General features: G+C 42.1%; 1 protein-coding gene across 4 annotated transcripts; it reads right to left on the bottom strand.

Moving 5' to 3' along the window:
- Positions 1-5,716: 5,716 nt before the first annotated feature.
- On the bottom strand, positions 5,717-18,236 carry TRMU (tRNA mitochondrial 2-thiouridylase). Of its 4 annotated transcripts, XR_015706275.1 has the most exons (12): positions 18,112-18,234; positions 17,552-17,717; positions 14,642-14,748; positions 13,963-14,085; positions 11,905-12,082; positions 10,892-10,979; positions 10,280-10,346; positions 9,367-9,467; positions 8,147-8,291; positions 7,818-7,900; positions 6,759-7,300; positions 5,717-5,935 (listed from the first exon to the last, which is right to left on the bottom strand). XR_015706275.1 is itself a non-coding variant. In XM_087764367.1 (11 exons), exons 2-11 carry the CDS (start codon positions 17,692-17,694, stop codon positions 5,789-5,791), a joined length of 1,182 nt encoding a protein of 393 aa, XP_087620493.1. In that variant the 5' UTR covers positions 17,695-17,717; positions 17,927-18,236; the 3' UTR covers positions 5,717-5,788. The 4 variants fall into 4 exon arrangements, 3 of the variants coding, with proteins under 3 accessions (XP_087620493.1, XP_087620491.1, XP_087620492.1); XM_087764367.1 differs by lacking the exon at positions 6,759-7,300 and having other exon boundaries at positions 17,927-18,236; XM_087764365.1 differs by lacking the exon at positions 6,759-7,300.
- Positions 18,237-18,454: the final 218 nt, after the last annotated feature.

Genomic DNA, 18,454 nt, shown 5'->3' with positions numbered 1-18,454 from the left:
TTTGAAGCGGGACGATGAAAGCTTCTTTCAGTCCTACAAGCCAACGCGAACACGAAGAGCCAATGCTTTTGCTGACAGACCATAAACACTGAGCTGCCGCAGTGTGCGTGAAGCCCTTCACAACGCCTGTGCGAGGTCTCACCTCTCCAAAGGAGCCGTCCAGGTGGAAACAGCATCAGGGGACAACCCTGCTCTCCTCGCATGGGGCACAGCCCCGTCCTCCAGCTCTGCAGGACCAGGGGGGGCAGGAACACTGCCACGAAGGAACAAAACCAGGAGAGCAATTCAGACAGGTTTTACACAAACACTTTTGGAACAAAACTGCATTTGGAGTGCAATTTTTCAGCCATTATACACTCAGCAGCACAGGTTTCAAACATATTCATGGGGTACAACAGAGACACAAGCTGACACAAGTTGTGGTTTTTCAGTTATGGGATCCAAACCTTGTTATCATGTTCTCTACTTTGGAAGGGAAAAGTCCTTTTTTTTAAATAGTTATTCACTTGAGTCTTTGAAACCAAATATTTCAAGACCTGAAAAGCTTAATGACAACTTGAAAGTGAAATCACCCGCTTGCAACTTGTTGCCCAAAGTGGGAGAAAAATGACAAAAAAGTGAAAAGCCAATGAATTTTAAAAAGCATGTCAATGCTAATCTTCTGCAGTAGAGAAAAAAAGAACATTCACCTGCCAGTCAAACTGCTCTTACCCAGTTCAAGCCAAACCGTGACCAAATTCCAGCCTTGGCAAAGGCTGCGTGAGAGATGGTGTCAGCAACAGTGCCTTGCAGGGAGCCCGGCTGCCTGAGCCCGGCAGCCTGAGCCCGGACCCGGCTGTGTCCCTGTGCCAAAGACCTTACGTATGAGAGGAGCAAGGATCTCACGCAGGAGATCAGTAGTTAAGACCCTTACCCAGGAGAAACACATGGGATGGAAAGAGAAACATACCACCCCCTCTGAACAGTACAAGCTATTTGGAAATGCTGTTTTAAACATGCAAGCTTCATGTTGCTAGGCGTGTGCAACCTGTTGTAAAGCACTCCATGCAAGAAGCTATTTGCAATTTGAATTTCACAAATGCCTACTAATTCCTAGCTCCCAGCAGTACAGTGAGATTCACATGGAGAAATAGCAGCAAGTGTTTTGTCATGTCAAAGGTCTTTGCTCATCATCATGGCAGGAGGCTGAGGTGCACTGAAGAAGCCTCCATCCCTCACACAATGAGTCTCTATAACCAAACACCGTCCGTACTCACCTCTTCCTCAGATGAGGTTTCTTCAGTAGAACCATGAGGTTCAGCTCTGATGATAAAATCAAAGTCCCTGAGCCTCAAAAATGAATTGAGCCCATTGCTAAAGAGGTTTCCACCAAAGAGCAGCATGTTAGCTTATGAATTTTCTGCGTTAGCCACCCTGGATTGCTGCTGTATCCAATTTTAAGGATGCTTAAAGAAGAGGGAAGCAGAGCATTTGTTAAAAAGCCCCCGTCCTACAGGAGCAGTAGCAGACGCTCATTGTGCCCCATGCCAGCTACGCTACAAGCAGCGTTGGCTAAACTTTCCTGCTATGAGGCACTGGCTCAGCAGCTCTCAGCAAACCTGGGATCTCGTTGCCAGAACTCCTAAGTTCACCATTACGATGTTAAAAGCACTTACAACTTCTGCACTGACTGTGCCTTAGCCAAGCGAGCAGCCTGAGCCCCCTGGGCTCGTGATGCGCCCAGCATCATACCAGCAATCCAGCAGCAAAGCTTTCCCAGGGATACTGCACTGGGAGAATCTGTCCTCAGAACGGGATTTATTAAAAGCGAGCTCACCTGATAGAGATAAAAAGGGGAAAAAAAAAAAGCTGAGCAAGGGTAAAAAAAGTCTTTTTCTCTTCAAAGGTTAACAAACTGCATTCAGGCGGTGGGGAAACACATGCCCCTGACTGAAGGAGCCATCCCCTGGGGGCAGCTCCTTTCTCAGGGTGCTGGTAGCCAGCAACACTTCACCCAGGCAGTGAAGCAGAGCTCAAACCACCCAGCAGCTCCACCCGCCACTGAAGTAATGCTCACACCCAGAAAGCCACAAGTACCTACTAAGCCTATAGGGCAGGATAAACACTTCCTTGCAAAAAAAAAAAAAAAAAAAAGCAAATTTATCAAAATCATTGTGGGATTTTTTTGTTGTTCTGAAAGTACTTGCAAAGCCTATTCAAACTTATCAAGTAGATTTTTGCCTGGAAAACGTTTTTGGATCAGGCTCAACAGACTGTCTAAGCGCAAGTGAGTCTAAAACCATGAGGATGGGAACCAGTTGTTTGGATCTTGGTTCCTTCAGCCTGAGCTCCCAGCAGCAGGGGTCGGTACCTCAGTGTCCCCAGGCTGATGTGATTTCAGTGGGTTTGGGCAGGCCCACAGCAGACATTTTTAGGCAGCTCTGAGAACGTACCTTGTGGACGCTTTAATAAGTCCAGGGGTCACAGGTGGCTACACAAGAGCTAGATTTTGGACTTTTTAAGCCAAAAGAATGTACGCATTTAAATCCTTGGAGGCACATAGGAAAGGAAACACTGCCTGGTAGAAACATGAAAGTTAAAAGGAGGTAAGGACTCGTTATACAAGAGAAATGTTAATGGTTGGAAACTACTAGTGTCAAACAGAGCTTTAAGCTAAACAGAATTACCAGCTGGGGGTACCTGGTTCTGCAGTCATTTTCCAGCTCTAAAGATCAGACTTCCATTTCCAGGTGGTAGCAACCACAACGGCATTTTCTCAGCAACTTTAGGACTTTAAAAACCAATAACTTGCATTCTTTTGAAGAATGAGGAAACGTGAAGAGTGACGTTAACTCAGACAAAGCTCCTGAGGGAGGGCGCAGCCGCCCAGGCCTGGCAGAGCCGGGCTCCTTGCCTGCAGGAGGTGGGCAATGGGTCTGATTCACTGGGAGCCATGGCAGGAGGCCAGCAGCCTGGGCCACGTCCGAGGTGACGAGGGAGAGGTTAATTGGATCTTCCCTGAAACCTGCAGCCTCGAGAGCCCAAACCCACCACTGTACCGAGGGACGGGGAGGTAGAGTGACAGCAGTGGGACACTCCCTGCCACGGGGAACAGAAGCTCCAGCTGCTGACCCAACCTGGTGTCTAGGGAGGTTTGCTGCTCTCCAGGCACTTGGATCCAGGATGGTGTGGGGAGACCCAGTGGTGGACTGGGTTGGCAAGCTAAGGCAACAGGGTGATCCAGGCAGGATAGACCTTGAAAACAACAAACAGGCAGGAGGGCCCTCTCTACATGTCCCTCTGAAGTGCCCGTGCGCTACACATGCAGCATGGGGAACACGCAAGAGGAGTTAGAGGTCTGGGCGCAGTGGCACGGGTGGATCGCATTGGGATCACGAAGACATGGTGGGACAGCTCGCACAAACCAAAGTGCTGCCATGGATGGGAACAGGATCTCCACGAAGGACGGGCTGGGAAGAGGAGGTGGGGAAGTCATCCTGGATGTGAGGGAACAGCAGGGCAGCACGGAGCTCTGACTGGGGGTTGACAACGAGCCAGCTGAGAGCACGTGGGTTAGGATCAGTGGGTGACACTGCCGCAGGTGTCCGATATGCTGTGTGATCACGAAGAAAGACAACTGGAAGAAGCCTCATGTTTGCAGGCCCTGGTCCTCATGGAGGACTTAAACCACTCTGACACCTGCTGGAGGGACAACACTGAAAGGCACAAGCAGTCCAGGAGGTCTCTGGAATGCTGATAACTTCCTGACACAGATATGGAGGAGCTGATGAGGGGGGAGTGGAGCATCTGTCATACAAGGAGAAGCTGAGAGAGCTGGGGCTGTTCAGCCTTCAGAAGAGAAGGCTCAGGGGGATCTCATCAGTGCAGGCTGTGGAGTCTCCATCCTTGGAGATACTTAAAACCTGGCAACACGGCCCTGGGCAACCTGCTGTAGTTGCCCCTGCTTTGAGCAGTGGAGTTGGGCTAGATGATCTCCAGAGGTCCCTGCCAACCTCTGCACTTCAGTGAATTTTAAAAGGAAGTGAATTTTGATGACACAGAAATAGCGATGTCCTTTTTCGTGTCCTCACAGTGGAACCTACCTCTACCAGTACAGTATCAAACAACAAACATACCTGAGAGTCTTGTGAGACGAAGTTATAATAAAAACCACACTAGTGTAACACTAAACACTTGTGAAGATTTTAACTGGGGCATTTACTGGAAAACTCAGATGAGGACAACGTGGAGCATTAACTCCTTAGTAATTAATTCCAGATTTTGCAAAGACAAAAGTTTCAGGAAAGATAAGGAAAGCATTAGGAAAACCACATAAAAGTCATGACCAGGACCCATAGCACAACTAAGCTAACATAAATCAGGAGTCAACGTGAAGCATGAAGTGTCTTTACAGTTAACCTGCTCACAGATAGACACTCTGAAGACAGACTTTTAAATTGAATTGATTTTGGCACCAGTGAAAAAGGATGGCTTTTTCCCCCTCTCAAGCAGATCTACTGTAATGTCAAATAAATACGTAAGATTTTAACAGCCTGGGTTTTTTCCATAAGGTTCCCTGAACTGTGCGTTTAACTTTGCCAGACTAGCAGGTAGACACTGAAGAGCGTCTTCTCCCCCTTTCACTTCCACACTTTGAAGAAAAGAGACTACCTTTTACTTTTCTTACCAGAAGAAATAAAAGGAATTCTTAGAAGATACTAAGCCAACAGAAAAGGATGTACTTGTAATCCAAGCCTTCAGGTCTCCTGAAAAGATCTGTTCATGGTACAGCTTTCCTACTGCCCAAATTGGACGCAAATGTCAAAATTCTGCACCCATCTGGAAAGTCCTGCTCCTGCACAGCTGTACTTTAGGAACAGTTACCTTCTACGACCATGTTGAAAGACAGGCATTCATTTTTGTTGACTTGCTGTAATAAAGTTTTATTATAAGCTTAGGGTGTCCTCAATATGCACCGAATCCTTATGAACATAGTAATTTGGACAGGGATATACAGTTCTTCCTAATACCACTCCATTTTGGCACATGGCAAGATCCAATTACTATCAGGTCTATATTGTTAGCTACATAATAAGGAAATGCATACCAATTTGCATTTTTCTGAAGCACAACAATGCATTCTCTTCTCCAGGAGACAAACCAAACAGCCTCTGCCCTCAGCAGCTAACAAGAAATGAGTCAGCTGTGTGAAAAAATTTAACAATCAAGACTGTTTTTAAGCCCCTAGATTTCTAATTCTGAATTACATAAACATCTGAAACCACTACTTAATACAGCTTAAGAATCCAAAGCATTTCTTATAAAACTATATGAAATGAAAAATAAATATCTGTTGCTTGGAGTTCATTCAAAATGCTGAACTTAAATGTCATTCATTCCTTCTCCAGAGTTCAAAGCATACATTCACTGTAAAACAACATACGTACTTTACCTGGGGAGAGGTATCTTCAAGTAAGGAAAAAAAAAAAACTATTTCATGCATAAAAGATAGATCTATGATTTCAGACATGATCTTTATATTAAAATTCTTGCATGTGTAACTACTATGACAGAACAACTTTAAGACATCCCTTGATACACATTAACATAAATATCACCATTCAGTCCAGTCAAATTGTACCAAGCTGGCTTTAGTTTTAAACCTGTTCAGTGTTAACAGTCAAGAGCTGGGACTCGATGGTCAACTGACCTTTAGAACATACAGATCAACAAAAAATACGTTTGTTATTGGTTTTATTATTCTCAGGCAGCAAATTCTCCAAAGTCCTTCAATAAACAAACCCACGCGTTACGTTGCTGGTTCTATCTCGTCAATCTCTTCCTTCTTTGGACCCTCCTCTCGGTTTTTGCCCTGTTGCATGGTATACACCGATGGGCCTATCCTTAGGATCTTCCCACTGCCCAAGCACTCGTCACCCTTGTAGAACGCAGCAAACTAGGAGATACACAAAGGGAGAGTCTTTTCAGGAGCTGCAAACAGCATGATGAGCAACTGCAGGCTGTGCAAGACCTGCTGGACAGTGAGTGTATTCATATGTATTTCAGGCTCTTCCATAATTTCCTAATGCTGGTTAGAAAACGTGGAAAGTAATACTGAAATTTTTAAAACGGTAGTTACACCTTTTCCTAAAATTAAATAATTTTTTTCAGATGTGTTCTGTCTTTCTGAGGCATAAATGAATAAGGTGCTTTTTTTGTAGTGCAGTGCATAAATTGAAAATAAAGACTAAAAGACTAAAGTATAATAAGCAAATGTATAAGTAAAACCTGTTATAGAAAACAGAGAAAAACTGTGAAAGTGTGTTTCTTGTTTCCTAATAATAGTTAAACTCTGAAAAGTTTAAACCTTAATACTTCTTACAATTTAGCATTTTATTAATGAATTACTTGTGTTTGCCAGACAGGATCACACTTATGTTTTCTTTATTGCTCCTTTAGACTGGGAGCTGAATGGCAACAATATTTGTTTTAATCCTAGAGTTTTTGCCAGTATTTCTGATTTTGCAGGTTGTTTCCACTGGCAGAACCAGATGGTTTCAACGACTTTTCTCAAGGAATCTGGCTCATTTGAGTCCTGTTCATAGAATCACAGAATCATAGAATACCAGGTTGGAAGGGACCTCAAGGATCATCTGGTCCAACCCTTGAAAATAATACAATAATATAATACTGTAAATATAATAATAAATATTCATTTATATTTGTTCTGACTAAATCTTAAAAAAAAAAAAAAAACCACAAAGGATTTGTTGACTCACGTGGGTGTGAATATAAACATGTTGGTGAAAATGCCATCATGAACTTCTACAAGATTATCTCAAAACTCTTCAGTTACTGAGGTGGAATGGATTGTGCTGGAAAGCTTCCTTTCCCATAGGGGACAACATAGATAACATCATCTGCATCTTTACTGGAGCTGCCCCAGACAACTGTGCTCAGGCTGCAGTGGCACTTCTCAAAATAGGAACGGGACCCAGGACTACCGGAGCAGATCATCTGGAAGGAAGCAACTGGGGCTCCCTGATGTGCACAGCAGGTTCTGGCAGGAGAGGAGGAGCACAGACCTCCTGGCCTTGTCTCATTACCTCACAGTACAGAGCCCGGTTACAGGCTCAGCAGCTCCTGGCAGTCAGGGGCTTCTCATGCCTATCATCAGCTCTGGCTGGAGTCAGCTCAGCTCAGCTCACTTCTCTTAAGTGTATCCCTCTCTCCATTATAGATAGTTCTCAGCCAATTTCCCTCCTGATGTGTCCCACGGGCCCCCAGGTTTTGGGGAAGCAGAGGGAGGGTAGAACGTATGCTGGGAGAGGACATGAAGAACATGTTTGAGAACCACTGGTTTACGATGTGATGGAGTATCTTTATATTAGCAGTGTTAAAAGGCATCACTACTCAGTACCTCTTCTCAGTACTGTTCCGGGACAATGAAATTCACTGGACACAGATCCTCACTAAACACATTTGAACACTAAAACCATATTAAACAGCCAATTACCAAACTATTGCCTTTTTAAATCTATTTCTTGAAGAAAACAATGGATTCCATTTCTGCATATATAATTGATTACCAGAGGTGTTTTCATGTATTTCTAAAATTTGTAAGCCAGTTTCTCAGACTATATGGATAACAACAGACCATTTAAAACTAGAAACAATCTCCTTCAAAACAGGTGATGAATAGTCAAAATAGAGCTAACTGCTCTCACATGCAAATAAATTAACTATTTCGCTCCAGCTAATAAAAACACTACTCTGTTCTATTAGCCAGATAAGCCAAAACACAAAAAAGGAAAGAAAAATCACTTCTACTAACTTACCTGCCCAGGTGTGATAGCTCTTGCTGGCTTCACTAGCGTCACCCACACACTCCCATCTTGGTTTAGAGTCAACACACAAGGCACTAGAGCAGAAAATGGCCAAACACCTGCCAGTTAATCCTTACATTCACATTAAAAAAGAAAAACCTTCATCACTAGGTTAAACAGATGTAAGTCAAGATGCTAATAGACAGAATTGTTTTATAAAGACACTACAGAAACAGAAAGGCAAGCCAAAACACTTCAACCGTTTCTGCAAAACTACACTGAACACACTACCACAGTTTCACAAACTGAGTAAAACAAAAAATAAAACAAGGTTTGATTACCCAGTGCCATCTGGTGCCGAAACCTGAAATGACATTCCATCATTTTATCTCTAACGAGCTCTGCAGGAGGCTCCTCTGCTATCCAGTGCACTCGGTTTGTCCGCAATAGGTCTCTGTACAGAGCAGGGTGATCTGTTGATGGTGCCTTAAAATACAACGTTTATTTAATGCTGATGTTTTTGCCAGAGAGCATATAACTTGTAAAGCAAAGCATGAAATATAGAAGAAGCATCAAGCCATATCAAAATGAAGGCAAAATGAGTAAGAAAGCAAGCATTTATTAGCACTGAATCAGCTTCCAGGTGGAAGCCTTTAATGAAAAAAATAGGTTAAAGCAGCCTGAATTATTTGTCAGTCTTCTACACCTCAGAGTCATGTCACTTCTTGTGTTCTTTTTCCTCCAGTCATATTTCTGCCTTCTTCAGGCTGAGTTCAGATATCTACTGTCCTCCTTATCCTACCTCAACAGGATGCTGCCTCCCTCTTCTCCAGTCTCTCAACTCAACACCTCCCCAACAAAGGCGTTGCACACACACAACCATACTGCAGGGCATAAAAAAATTTCTTAGTGGTCCTGCCTGTTTCCTCTCAACTCTCATTTGATTATGAATTTTTTCCCCCCAGGCACATCAAAAACTAGCAGAACAGAACACCTCATTATAATCACATCAGTATCAAATAAGAATAACAACTGCACGAACAGCAAGAAACATTAACAATGCTAGCAAGCTGCAGAACTCCCAGTCACCTCATACGATTAGTCACTAACACACCAATTAGTTGCAGTATGATATATATGTTCTGCCTCAGTTTTCAAAATGATAAAACTGTATTACTGGCTACTACTTCCTTTACTAGAAAAAGAAAGTAGCAATACATAGTAAACCAAGATAATACACATTTTGTATACTGTGTCATAATAACTACAATAAAAACCTCATGCTTTAGAGTAGAAAATGAGAGCTCAGTAGATTGGCTAATTCTTTTCAGTATTTGCCCTTTGTTCGGAAAAGTTCTATGCCAAAATCTAAAACAATCTTCTACTCAAGAAAAGCCAGTTTGGACAAGACGGTTCAAATCTGCTGATGCTGCACTAGTTGGTTCTTGTTTCCCACAAGAAGAAAGCCAAGAATTCTGCTCAGGTTAGAATCACATTCATACAGCAGGAGTCACAAAATGCTTGCATTAGTCATTTGCAATATCAGTGTTAATTAACTCACCACAAAGACATCTCCAGTGCTGACATCTTTGTCTACAACGAACCAAGCATCCCTCAGGCCTGCTAGTCGAGCCCTCTGGCCTATTGTGTAGAGGAACCAACCTAAAGAATACAAAAATGTAATGCTGCTAGCACCTTTTAATCTTTTACTTTCGGAAAAATATGTTAAGATCATTTCCCCAAAACTTTACCCCTAAACAAAGAATAACAAACCAAGTTGTCTTAGAGGAGTGTGCCAATTACAAAGTAAACTAACATCTACTAAAGTTTTCATCTGTACCTGAAGCACATGATTTCAAAAACTAATCTGTTTCAATTGTGGTATTCTTAGGGTTTATAAAAGACAAACATTTCTTTATTTCAGCTTCAATTTGTGGTTTTGCTACCACTCAGTCTTACCAGTTTCCCATACTTTTATGTACTAGCAGGACATCCTAGTTCCACAAATTACTTGGGAGAGGAACTCAGTTCTGGCAGCTAGAACTGCAGAGAGCAAAGGAAGGACACACAGAAGGAAGGGAACAGGTAAGCTGTCCGTGTTTGGTGATGTCCTACTGTGCATCAGAGGTGAATGGTGTATTTTATTCTGTACAGTTTAGGTACTAAAGAACTTTTCATTTTGAAAGAATTAAATGAACAATGGTCTCCCAGTATTAAATTAACAACCAGTTAGTATCAACAGAGTAACCCTAATAATTATCATTTACTTTCTTGCAACGGGAAGCAAATAATCAAGAATCAGTTGTAGTTCAAGGCTCTACTATTGTATAAAGCAAGTTTTCCAGAATTATTAGAGTTATCAAACTGGGAAAAACCTGTAGACTGGTTTGGAATTTCACAATTTGTCCCTCCAAATATAAGCAGTATTCTTCCATTTATCTAAAAGCAGTTATTAAGGTGGGTTAGCCAATTACCTTTGTGTGTTCCCATCACCTTCTTATCTTCAATGGAAACAAAGTTACCTGGTTGAGGTTCTAAATACTACCAAACAGGAAGAGATTGTTTAAGTCACAAGATGGCCCCAAAAAACCTCACAGTATACTTCAGGTTCTGTCACTACTTTTTCTCAAAGTTGGAAAATAACTTTTCAAGAAGCAAATTCTGCCCAAGCAGCTTACCGCCTCTTCCCTGATGCTGCTTTGGAGAGAAAAGTAGGAAGGGCAGTCCCTACCAGCAGCAATTCTGGGCTTCACTCCCCCCGTCCTCACTTACGCCAGGGGACAGGGGGGTTCAGCCATTTGCCCCTCTCACATCCCAACCACTTGTCAGAGCCTGGCAGGCGCAGGAGTGCAAGTTCCCGCACTCCTTTTGCTACAGAAAGTGACTGTTTGCTGGTGGAGGGGCAAGATACTTCCTACAGGCTGTTGGCGTTAGCTTCTGGGTAGGCTTGGGACTGCAAAGGGAGATGGGACATTGCTACTTAGTGTGGGCCACAAGCTGTTGAAGATTTTTCTGTACACTGTTACAAATTGCTACTGAAAACCAGAACAGAACATAAATATTGTCATAGATTTAACGTTGCTCACCTCGAGAAGGAAATTTTCGAAGTTTCGTTCACCAATGAAACAGACTCCCATACTCTGAAAAAGAAGCATGGTATTGAATCCACAAAAGCTGAGAAAAACATTTCAAATAATGTCTATTAATAATCTGTTCAAGATGGATTTCCTTCCCCTTCTGTGTATCCCAAACTATGCTAGGCATCTCATAAAATAAACAAAATAACATTTGCTCCAACACAGGTAAACTAATTCTATACAGTATCAGTGAGAGCCGTAAGCACAGGAAAGAGAGAAATAACAGGAAATAGAACACATGTTCAATAAATAAATACATTAACCTTGGTGACTATATTGTATGTATATTAAAAACAGAAGTCTCTTTCAGACGAAAGTACAAAAGTAGCACAAATTAAACAGTAATGGTACATCTCTTGAAAAAAACTTTCAAAAACAAATAGGCTTTCCTTTTCCTTTCAGTTACTGCCTACATTCTTTAAACACTCATTTACAGTGGACGAATATAAACATTAAAAGCGATTGAGACAGAATCAGCAATACAACTGCTGCCTCTGTTACATTTTTTTAGGATCAACTCATGAAGTGTCAGTTCTCAAAGAGATTTTTTTTTTTAAAAGAGTAACTGTGGAAAAACAGTATGATCCAATTTCTGTAAAGACATATTAAAAACAATTATAGCGAGGAAGCTTTTAAAAGCTATGGAAAATAAAGACCAAAGGCTTCTCACCTGCTGTGATAAAGAATGCTTTCCTTAAGGCTCACAGCATCCTAACACATTCACCTTCACCTTAGTTCTTCTGAGATACAATTATCTGAGACACATTATCTGCAAGCTAAAATACACAACTAACCACAAGCTCATAAAGGTACTTTCAAGCAAGTAGACAGCTATAAAACTGCTTCCCAACCTATCCTATTATGGTGCTCGGAAACAGACGAGTTGTCACAGATTAAAGTTCAAAGAGTTCAGGAAAGTCTATTTTAGAGAGAAATACAAATCAAAAGAGTTTAAGTGTTACCATGCCTCTTTTTTCTTTAGCACATGATGAAGGCCATGTTCCGCTGCTATCTTCTTTACAAAATTTTTTGTTAAATCCCCTAAAGGGAAAATGGTTTTCCTCAAAGCATCCTGTGAGATTTGACTTAGAAAGAAGGTCTGGTCCTTAAAGAGGTCAGCCCCTTGAAGGAGTTTCACAGCTGCAAAGTGCAGAACACACAAAGCATCTCAACATAACCCCCTTTAATACTTCAACTTCCTTTAGTGTTTTGTTTGACAAGCAACATTTTAGCTTTATTATTTCCAAATACATGTTAAAGACAGTATTTTACAGGTTTTTCAAAACCTAATTGAAAATGTTTAGGTATTCTCTCACCACTAAAAAGATCTAGAAAGATTCTGATGTTGTACAGTGCAGAATCTTACAAAGTCTTACACTGCCTCATCTATTACAATACTGCATGTGTCACTGCCAACATCATCAACATGAAAACTGAAAACAACTTTTCACATTTCATGTGAAAGAGAGAATGAAGATTCAAATATCCTAGAGTGTACTGTTCTTCAAAAAGACATTCAATTTTGCCCTGAAATGACACTGCTATAAATCAATGATTTGCACGATCAGCAGTTATTCCCAATGCTCAGAAAAGAGAGTTTGACTTTTTTCTTTAAAATAGATGAAGTCTCCTGACTGCCCCGATGAAATAAAATTGGTATAGTTTGTCGTCATGTTCTGTCCACTCTCTTTAAGAGGTAATAGGTCTGCTGTTGTACAAACTCTACTTACTGTTTCTTGACTCAAACCAATGCTACCTACAGGCCAATAGTTCAGTCACAACTAATAACACAGAATCTCAGTAACAGGGCAAGAAGCCTGTTTAGAACATCACAAAATACTACAACCGTGAATCACAGTTTGTCACAAGTATAGACTATTGGTTCCGCTGGGGCCATTTCAAGTTTCCAGGAATAAAATTAAAACAAAGAAACAAATAAACCCCTTTAAGTCCAGAACAAACAAATGAAAGCAGGGAAGTTGTAACACAAAAATAACACCATGGCAGCCTTACATAGTGGGAGTTTGCAAATTTCTTTCTCTTTGGGTATAGCATGCTTCTCATTATACATCAGAGCTTCATCTGAGTTTCTTTACTGCTTTATGGCCCACTGCAGAGCTATTTGGGAAATCTCTACATTGCCATCAAAGCCGTGATAGTGCCATGCAGAGACATACCCAAAACAGCATTCATCATCGAGCTGACTTCGGTACTGATAACAAGAGAACCACTCTGGTGCTGAGATCAACCTCTGATTAGTCACAAACTATTAAAGTGAAGAGCAAAACCTGCACTGCTGCTACTAGTACCTCTGCTGCCCTGAGAATCATAGCCTTAAAAACGTCTGCACATGCTGCACTTGCACTTTTCAATTGCAGTGCAGGCAGAACCTTGATCTACCTGGGAAAACCAGGCTTCTATAGGAGAACAGAGAAATACGGCAGAACAGCTGAATTACTGAATGAGAACCTGATTTTCTCCAGTAAAATAATATACAGTCCAATTACTGTATAAAAGTATGTTATTAATTTTAATGTTTCAAAGCCTTAATTCTAAAATTCCACTTAATCATATCCCCATGATGAATTCTATCTATACTATATACTCAATAGCCAAAGAATGCATTTCCTAAAATAGAAGAAACATTAAAAAAGAAAATTTTATTTAAGTCAATCTTGATAAAGATTTCCTGAAATACTTCTCCAGGGCACAGAAGATAGCCCTGTCTCCTTAATCCACATTACAGCTCCTCCAGAATGTTGATTACTACTGAAATGCTTATTCTTACCTCTGCACCTGGATTAGAACTCTTAAGATAGAAAATGTAATACTTGACTAGTCAGGGCAATTTTCAGTAATGTAAATCCCCTGTTTTGCGCAATCAAACTTTACAAAGGCTGGGGTTTAAATGGTAATCATTGTGCGTAAGGTAACAAACTTCCCTGATTCTGTGACACCAAATATAGTTTAAATTTGTCTTTCATATCTAGGATGAAATATGAAATGAAGAAACCACTTACTATTTCTAACTTCAAAACGGTTTCTGAAAAGCCTTTGTGGTCTTTTAGTATGTTTCTGTTGAAACACTTCCTCATCCTCTAGTGAGGTCCTAGCATAATGCCCAGTAGCAATTGCATCTGCTCCTATCAAGAAAAAAAAACAAAACAAAACAAAACACAAAGGCACATACTTGAAATTCACAGTTTAAAACAGGATTATAAACATCCAGTAAGAAAAGCAGAAAGCAATAAAGGAAGAAAACCTACAGAGAAGTCTTATACTGACAATAATCGTACTCCTGCTATTTAAATAATGTCAACTATTAATCAGCATGCCAGCACTTGTGCTTTTGTACCACCTAAGAATGTAAAACTTAATGGTCAGGTCAATGTACATCCCTGAATTAAATCTGTTCCTACATGTGAGCAACCTCATCCAGTGGAAGATGTCCCTGCCTACAGCAGGGGCATTGGACCAGATGACCTTTAAAGGTCCTTTCCAACCTGAACCATTCTATAATTCTCTATGTAAAAGCAGACGTAAAACCAAATACTTTGCAAATACTGCAATACTGCCACAGAGATACATGAATTAGGCATGCATAGGAACTCATGTTTTTCCCCACCTTTTCAAGAGTTTGTATCCTTTAAGCATTTCCACGGCACACACTCTGTACTGACACACTTGAAAATGCCTTACCAAGGTTATCCATAGCATAATGAAGAAAGTAGTTGAATTTGATGTGCTTGTTACACACAATATCGGGATTAGGAGTCCTTCCCAATTCATACTCTTTCAAGAGGTCACTGTAAAATAAAAGATTGAAATGTATATCAACTTTATTAACACTGCATAATACTATCTGAGACTGAACAATCGGTTTAAACATCAGAACTTGAGACCCAGTCATGCTAAGCATTTTATGTAAGAAATAAAATACCCATTAGATTTTAACCTGTAAAGAACAATGCTTGGAAGATTTTCTCCCAAGTGCCCTGAGGACATGGTCAAATGATCACTCGCAATCTTGTAACTGTGTTTTCTTAAATTAATACTCCCTCAGGGGGGACATGGCCACCCACTGTGCACATCCTACTCATCTGTTAAGAAATACTTACTTTCAGAATTAAACAACCTTGTTTAATTTTTCAAAGTGACAGTGCAGTGGAGTACACACGAGGAATTACTGTGTCTCAGCTGAATGGACTTAATCTGCAACAAAACCACCCTAAGCAGTCATGGGGCTTAATTTTACAGTGATTTTTTCCTGTCTTTTTTTTTCTTTTCCTTCCAGAAATTCAAGTAGTTTCTCAAAGTCACGTTGTAGTTTTACACTGTCATGTAATTAAGGTGCTTAGCGTTATTTGCTTGAAAACAGTGAAATAATAACTAATAAAATTAAACCAGCATACAGTGATGCACTGAGATATCAAAAGGCCTGATCACTGCATTATTTTGCTTGTCCTCAACAGTCACAGAAGTCAAGAGGAACGGAGGGCACAGACTGGATGCAAAGGAACACCAGCAACCCTAGTATTTGGTTTTACTTTTCACCATCTGCAACAGAATCAATTGCTTCTTCCTTACTGCATTATACATTACATTCATAAATAGAAAACAAAGCAACATATCTCTTATTTTGTCTAACTCCTTTTAAACAGTTCTGAATTCAACAAGTCATACTAATAATTAAATCACTTGGGTCTACCCAGAGCTGCCTCAGCACTGTACTCTTACGATAACACAATACTCCTTTGTAAATGCTCCGAGAGTATGCTGCAAGCTTTAGGAAAGACTCAGTGTAAAGCCAGGCTCACATCAGTTCAGAACTTCAAGTAAAGTACAGAACCAGAGAAAAGGCAATGAAGGGTGCCTACTGCACCTCTCTCTGACGCAAAGATCTGAAACAGACTTTGCACAAACCATGGGAAAGACAAAACCCGAAATAGTTCTCTTGATAAAAGTTGTTTTTTGATGAATAACCCTTTAAAGGGAGATGAATGTTGCTGGTTTTTGATGAATAACCCTTTAAAGGCCGCACCTCAAGTACTGTGTTCAGTTTTGGGCCCCTCACTACAAGAAGGACATTGAGGTGCTGGAGCGTGTCCAGAGGAGGGCAATGAAGTTGGTGAAGGGTCTAGAGAACAAGTCCTGTGAGGAGCGGCTGAGGCAGCTGGGTTTGTTTAGTCTGGAGAAGAGGAAGCTGAGGGGAGACCTTATCACTCTCTACAACTACCTGAAAGGAGGCTGTAGCGAGGTGGGGGTCGGTCTCTTTTCCCAAGTAACAAGTGATAGGACGAGAGGAAACGGCCTCAAGCTGCGCCAGGGGAGGTTTAGGTTAGATATTAGGATAAACTTCTTCACCGAAAGGGTGGTCAAGCATTGGAACAGGCTGCCCAGGGAAGTGGTTGAGTCTCCATCCCTGGACGTATTTAAAGAACAGATAGATGTGGTGCTTGAGGACATGGTTTAGTGGTGGACTTGGCAGTGATAGGTTAACGGTTGGACTCTATGATCTTAAGGGTCTTTTCCAACCTTGACGATTCTATGATTCTATGATCTAGAGGAGGAATAAATTCAAGGTCAGTGATGACAGTAAAGAAAAAGGGATTCTGAAACAAACCAAGACACTTGCAACAGATTGTTTAGGAACACTGTACTAATACATGACGAGAAGCAAAAGAAAAGCTGATCTGCTATGATCTTTAATTCACTGTCATTTACAGACACGCCACACCCCTCAAGAGCTTTGATAGCATTTATTCATTCTCTCACACCAGGAGGGAAAAATGGAGTGAACTTTCCCAGAAGAGGGCCGTTTTCTTCACTGACTGTACAAAAGTTTAGTGCTCAACTTTGATGCCATTTCAGCATGAAGTAGAAGTAGCATGAGTAGGTTATTCCTGTTTCTTCTAAGACAAGGTAACAGCAGCACTACTTAAAGGGGGATGATGAAGGTCAGGGAACAACTTTTAGGTACTTATGTTGAATGCATAAAAGATAAATTATGTTGTTATACCAATACTTCCCTTCTTCTCCTGCCTCTCAAGAAAATCTCTCATCTTTTCCTACGTAGAACTTTCTTCCCTTAAAGCAGAACAAATTCACAGAAAATCTGAACACTCTCTTTAGAGAACAGTTTCAAATTTGCTATAAGTTTAAAGAAGCACAGTTAGTTCATGATCACTTTGTGGTAAACTGGGTTCAGTCTGTATTAACGTAAAATGCACTGCATAAATTACACGCACCAACAAGAATAGCACCCCATTAACTTTTTTCTCAAGTTGCAACAAGGTTGGGCCAGTACGCAGGAAGCAGAAGAAATGAGCCACAACAAAGCAATTGCTACACACTCATCATAACTAGGGAGAAATCTATTAATTTCAGAAATAACAAATGTATTAAAACAAACATATGAATTCTGATCTTAAACATGACTGAGAGAAAAAATAATTCCTCTGGTATTTAACAGGGGTCAGTACTTTCTCTTAGCACCGACAATACTGCAATGAACTGCCATTGCCCGTTACCTGTCCATCCTTACTTTTCACAACAACGTGGTACTACGCTGAGATACTGAAAGACCATCTATTTTAAACATGTTTCTACCTGAATACTTCATTCCAGTATTCCTTCACGTAGGAAACCTGGTGAAAAGGAATATCAAGCTTCTGACAAACCCGGTACGCATCTTCGCAATCTCTGTCAATGGAGCAAGCTCCTTGTTCATCCAGAGGGTCCCAGTTCTTCATAAAGACGCCTGTCACCTGGTAGCCTACGAAACGAAGGTAAGAATAACTTACAAAGGGAAATTCTTACAGCCTGGACCCAAAACCTATGTTTTTCAAGACGTGCTTGAGTAATTGCTTGCTTCAGAAGACGCGAGTAAGCAAGCGCCCTGCTAAGGTTTACGGTACAGCTGTTGCACGGCTGGTATTTTTTCTATCGCCAACAGCGAACATAAAAACAAACGCTTCTGGCAACCTCAGGCAACGGTGGCCCGTAACCCCGCGCTTCTCCCGCCCCCTCCCGCCGCGCCTGCCCGAGGCGGGGCGGTCCCAGCCGCCGGAGGAGGCGGCTGAGCGCGGAGAGGCGCCGGCGGCACTCGGCCGGGCAGCGGAGCCGGGAGGGGAGGGAGGGCAGTGCCCGGCCCCGCCGCCCTCACGCACCCCGGCGGCGCAGCAGCAGGGCGGCCACGGCGCTGTCCACCCCGCCGGAGACGGCGCAGGCCACGCGGCGCCCCGCCGCCCCCGCCAGCATCGCCCCGCACCGCACCGGCCGCGACGCCGCTTCCGGCCGCCCGCCCCGCCCTTCCGGCGGCCGCGGGCCGGCGCCCAGCGGCGCTCGGGGGAAACGCGCCGCCCTTCGGGGGTTCCGGGGCCGAGCAGGGCCGCCCGCTTTCTTCATCAGCACCGCTTGCGTTTACCGCCTGCTCGCCTACGAAGGCGCGCACCGGGGGGCGCCCTCGGTGTTTCTCCCCCCTGCACTGCTTAATGCAGCGCCCTGCAGCCG

The sequence above is a fragment of the Nipponia nippon genome, unplaced genomic scaffold (genome assembly GCF_047370975.1).
Source record: "Nipponia nippon isolate SJK-2023a ecotype South Korea unplaced genomic scaffold, ASM4737097v1 scaffold_3, whole genome shotgun sequence".
Lineage (NCBI taxonomy): Eukaryota > Metazoa > Chordata > Aves > Pelecaniformes > Threskiornithidae > Nipponia > Nipponia nippon.
This window is presented reverse-complemented; position numbering and strand designations above follow the sequence as displayed.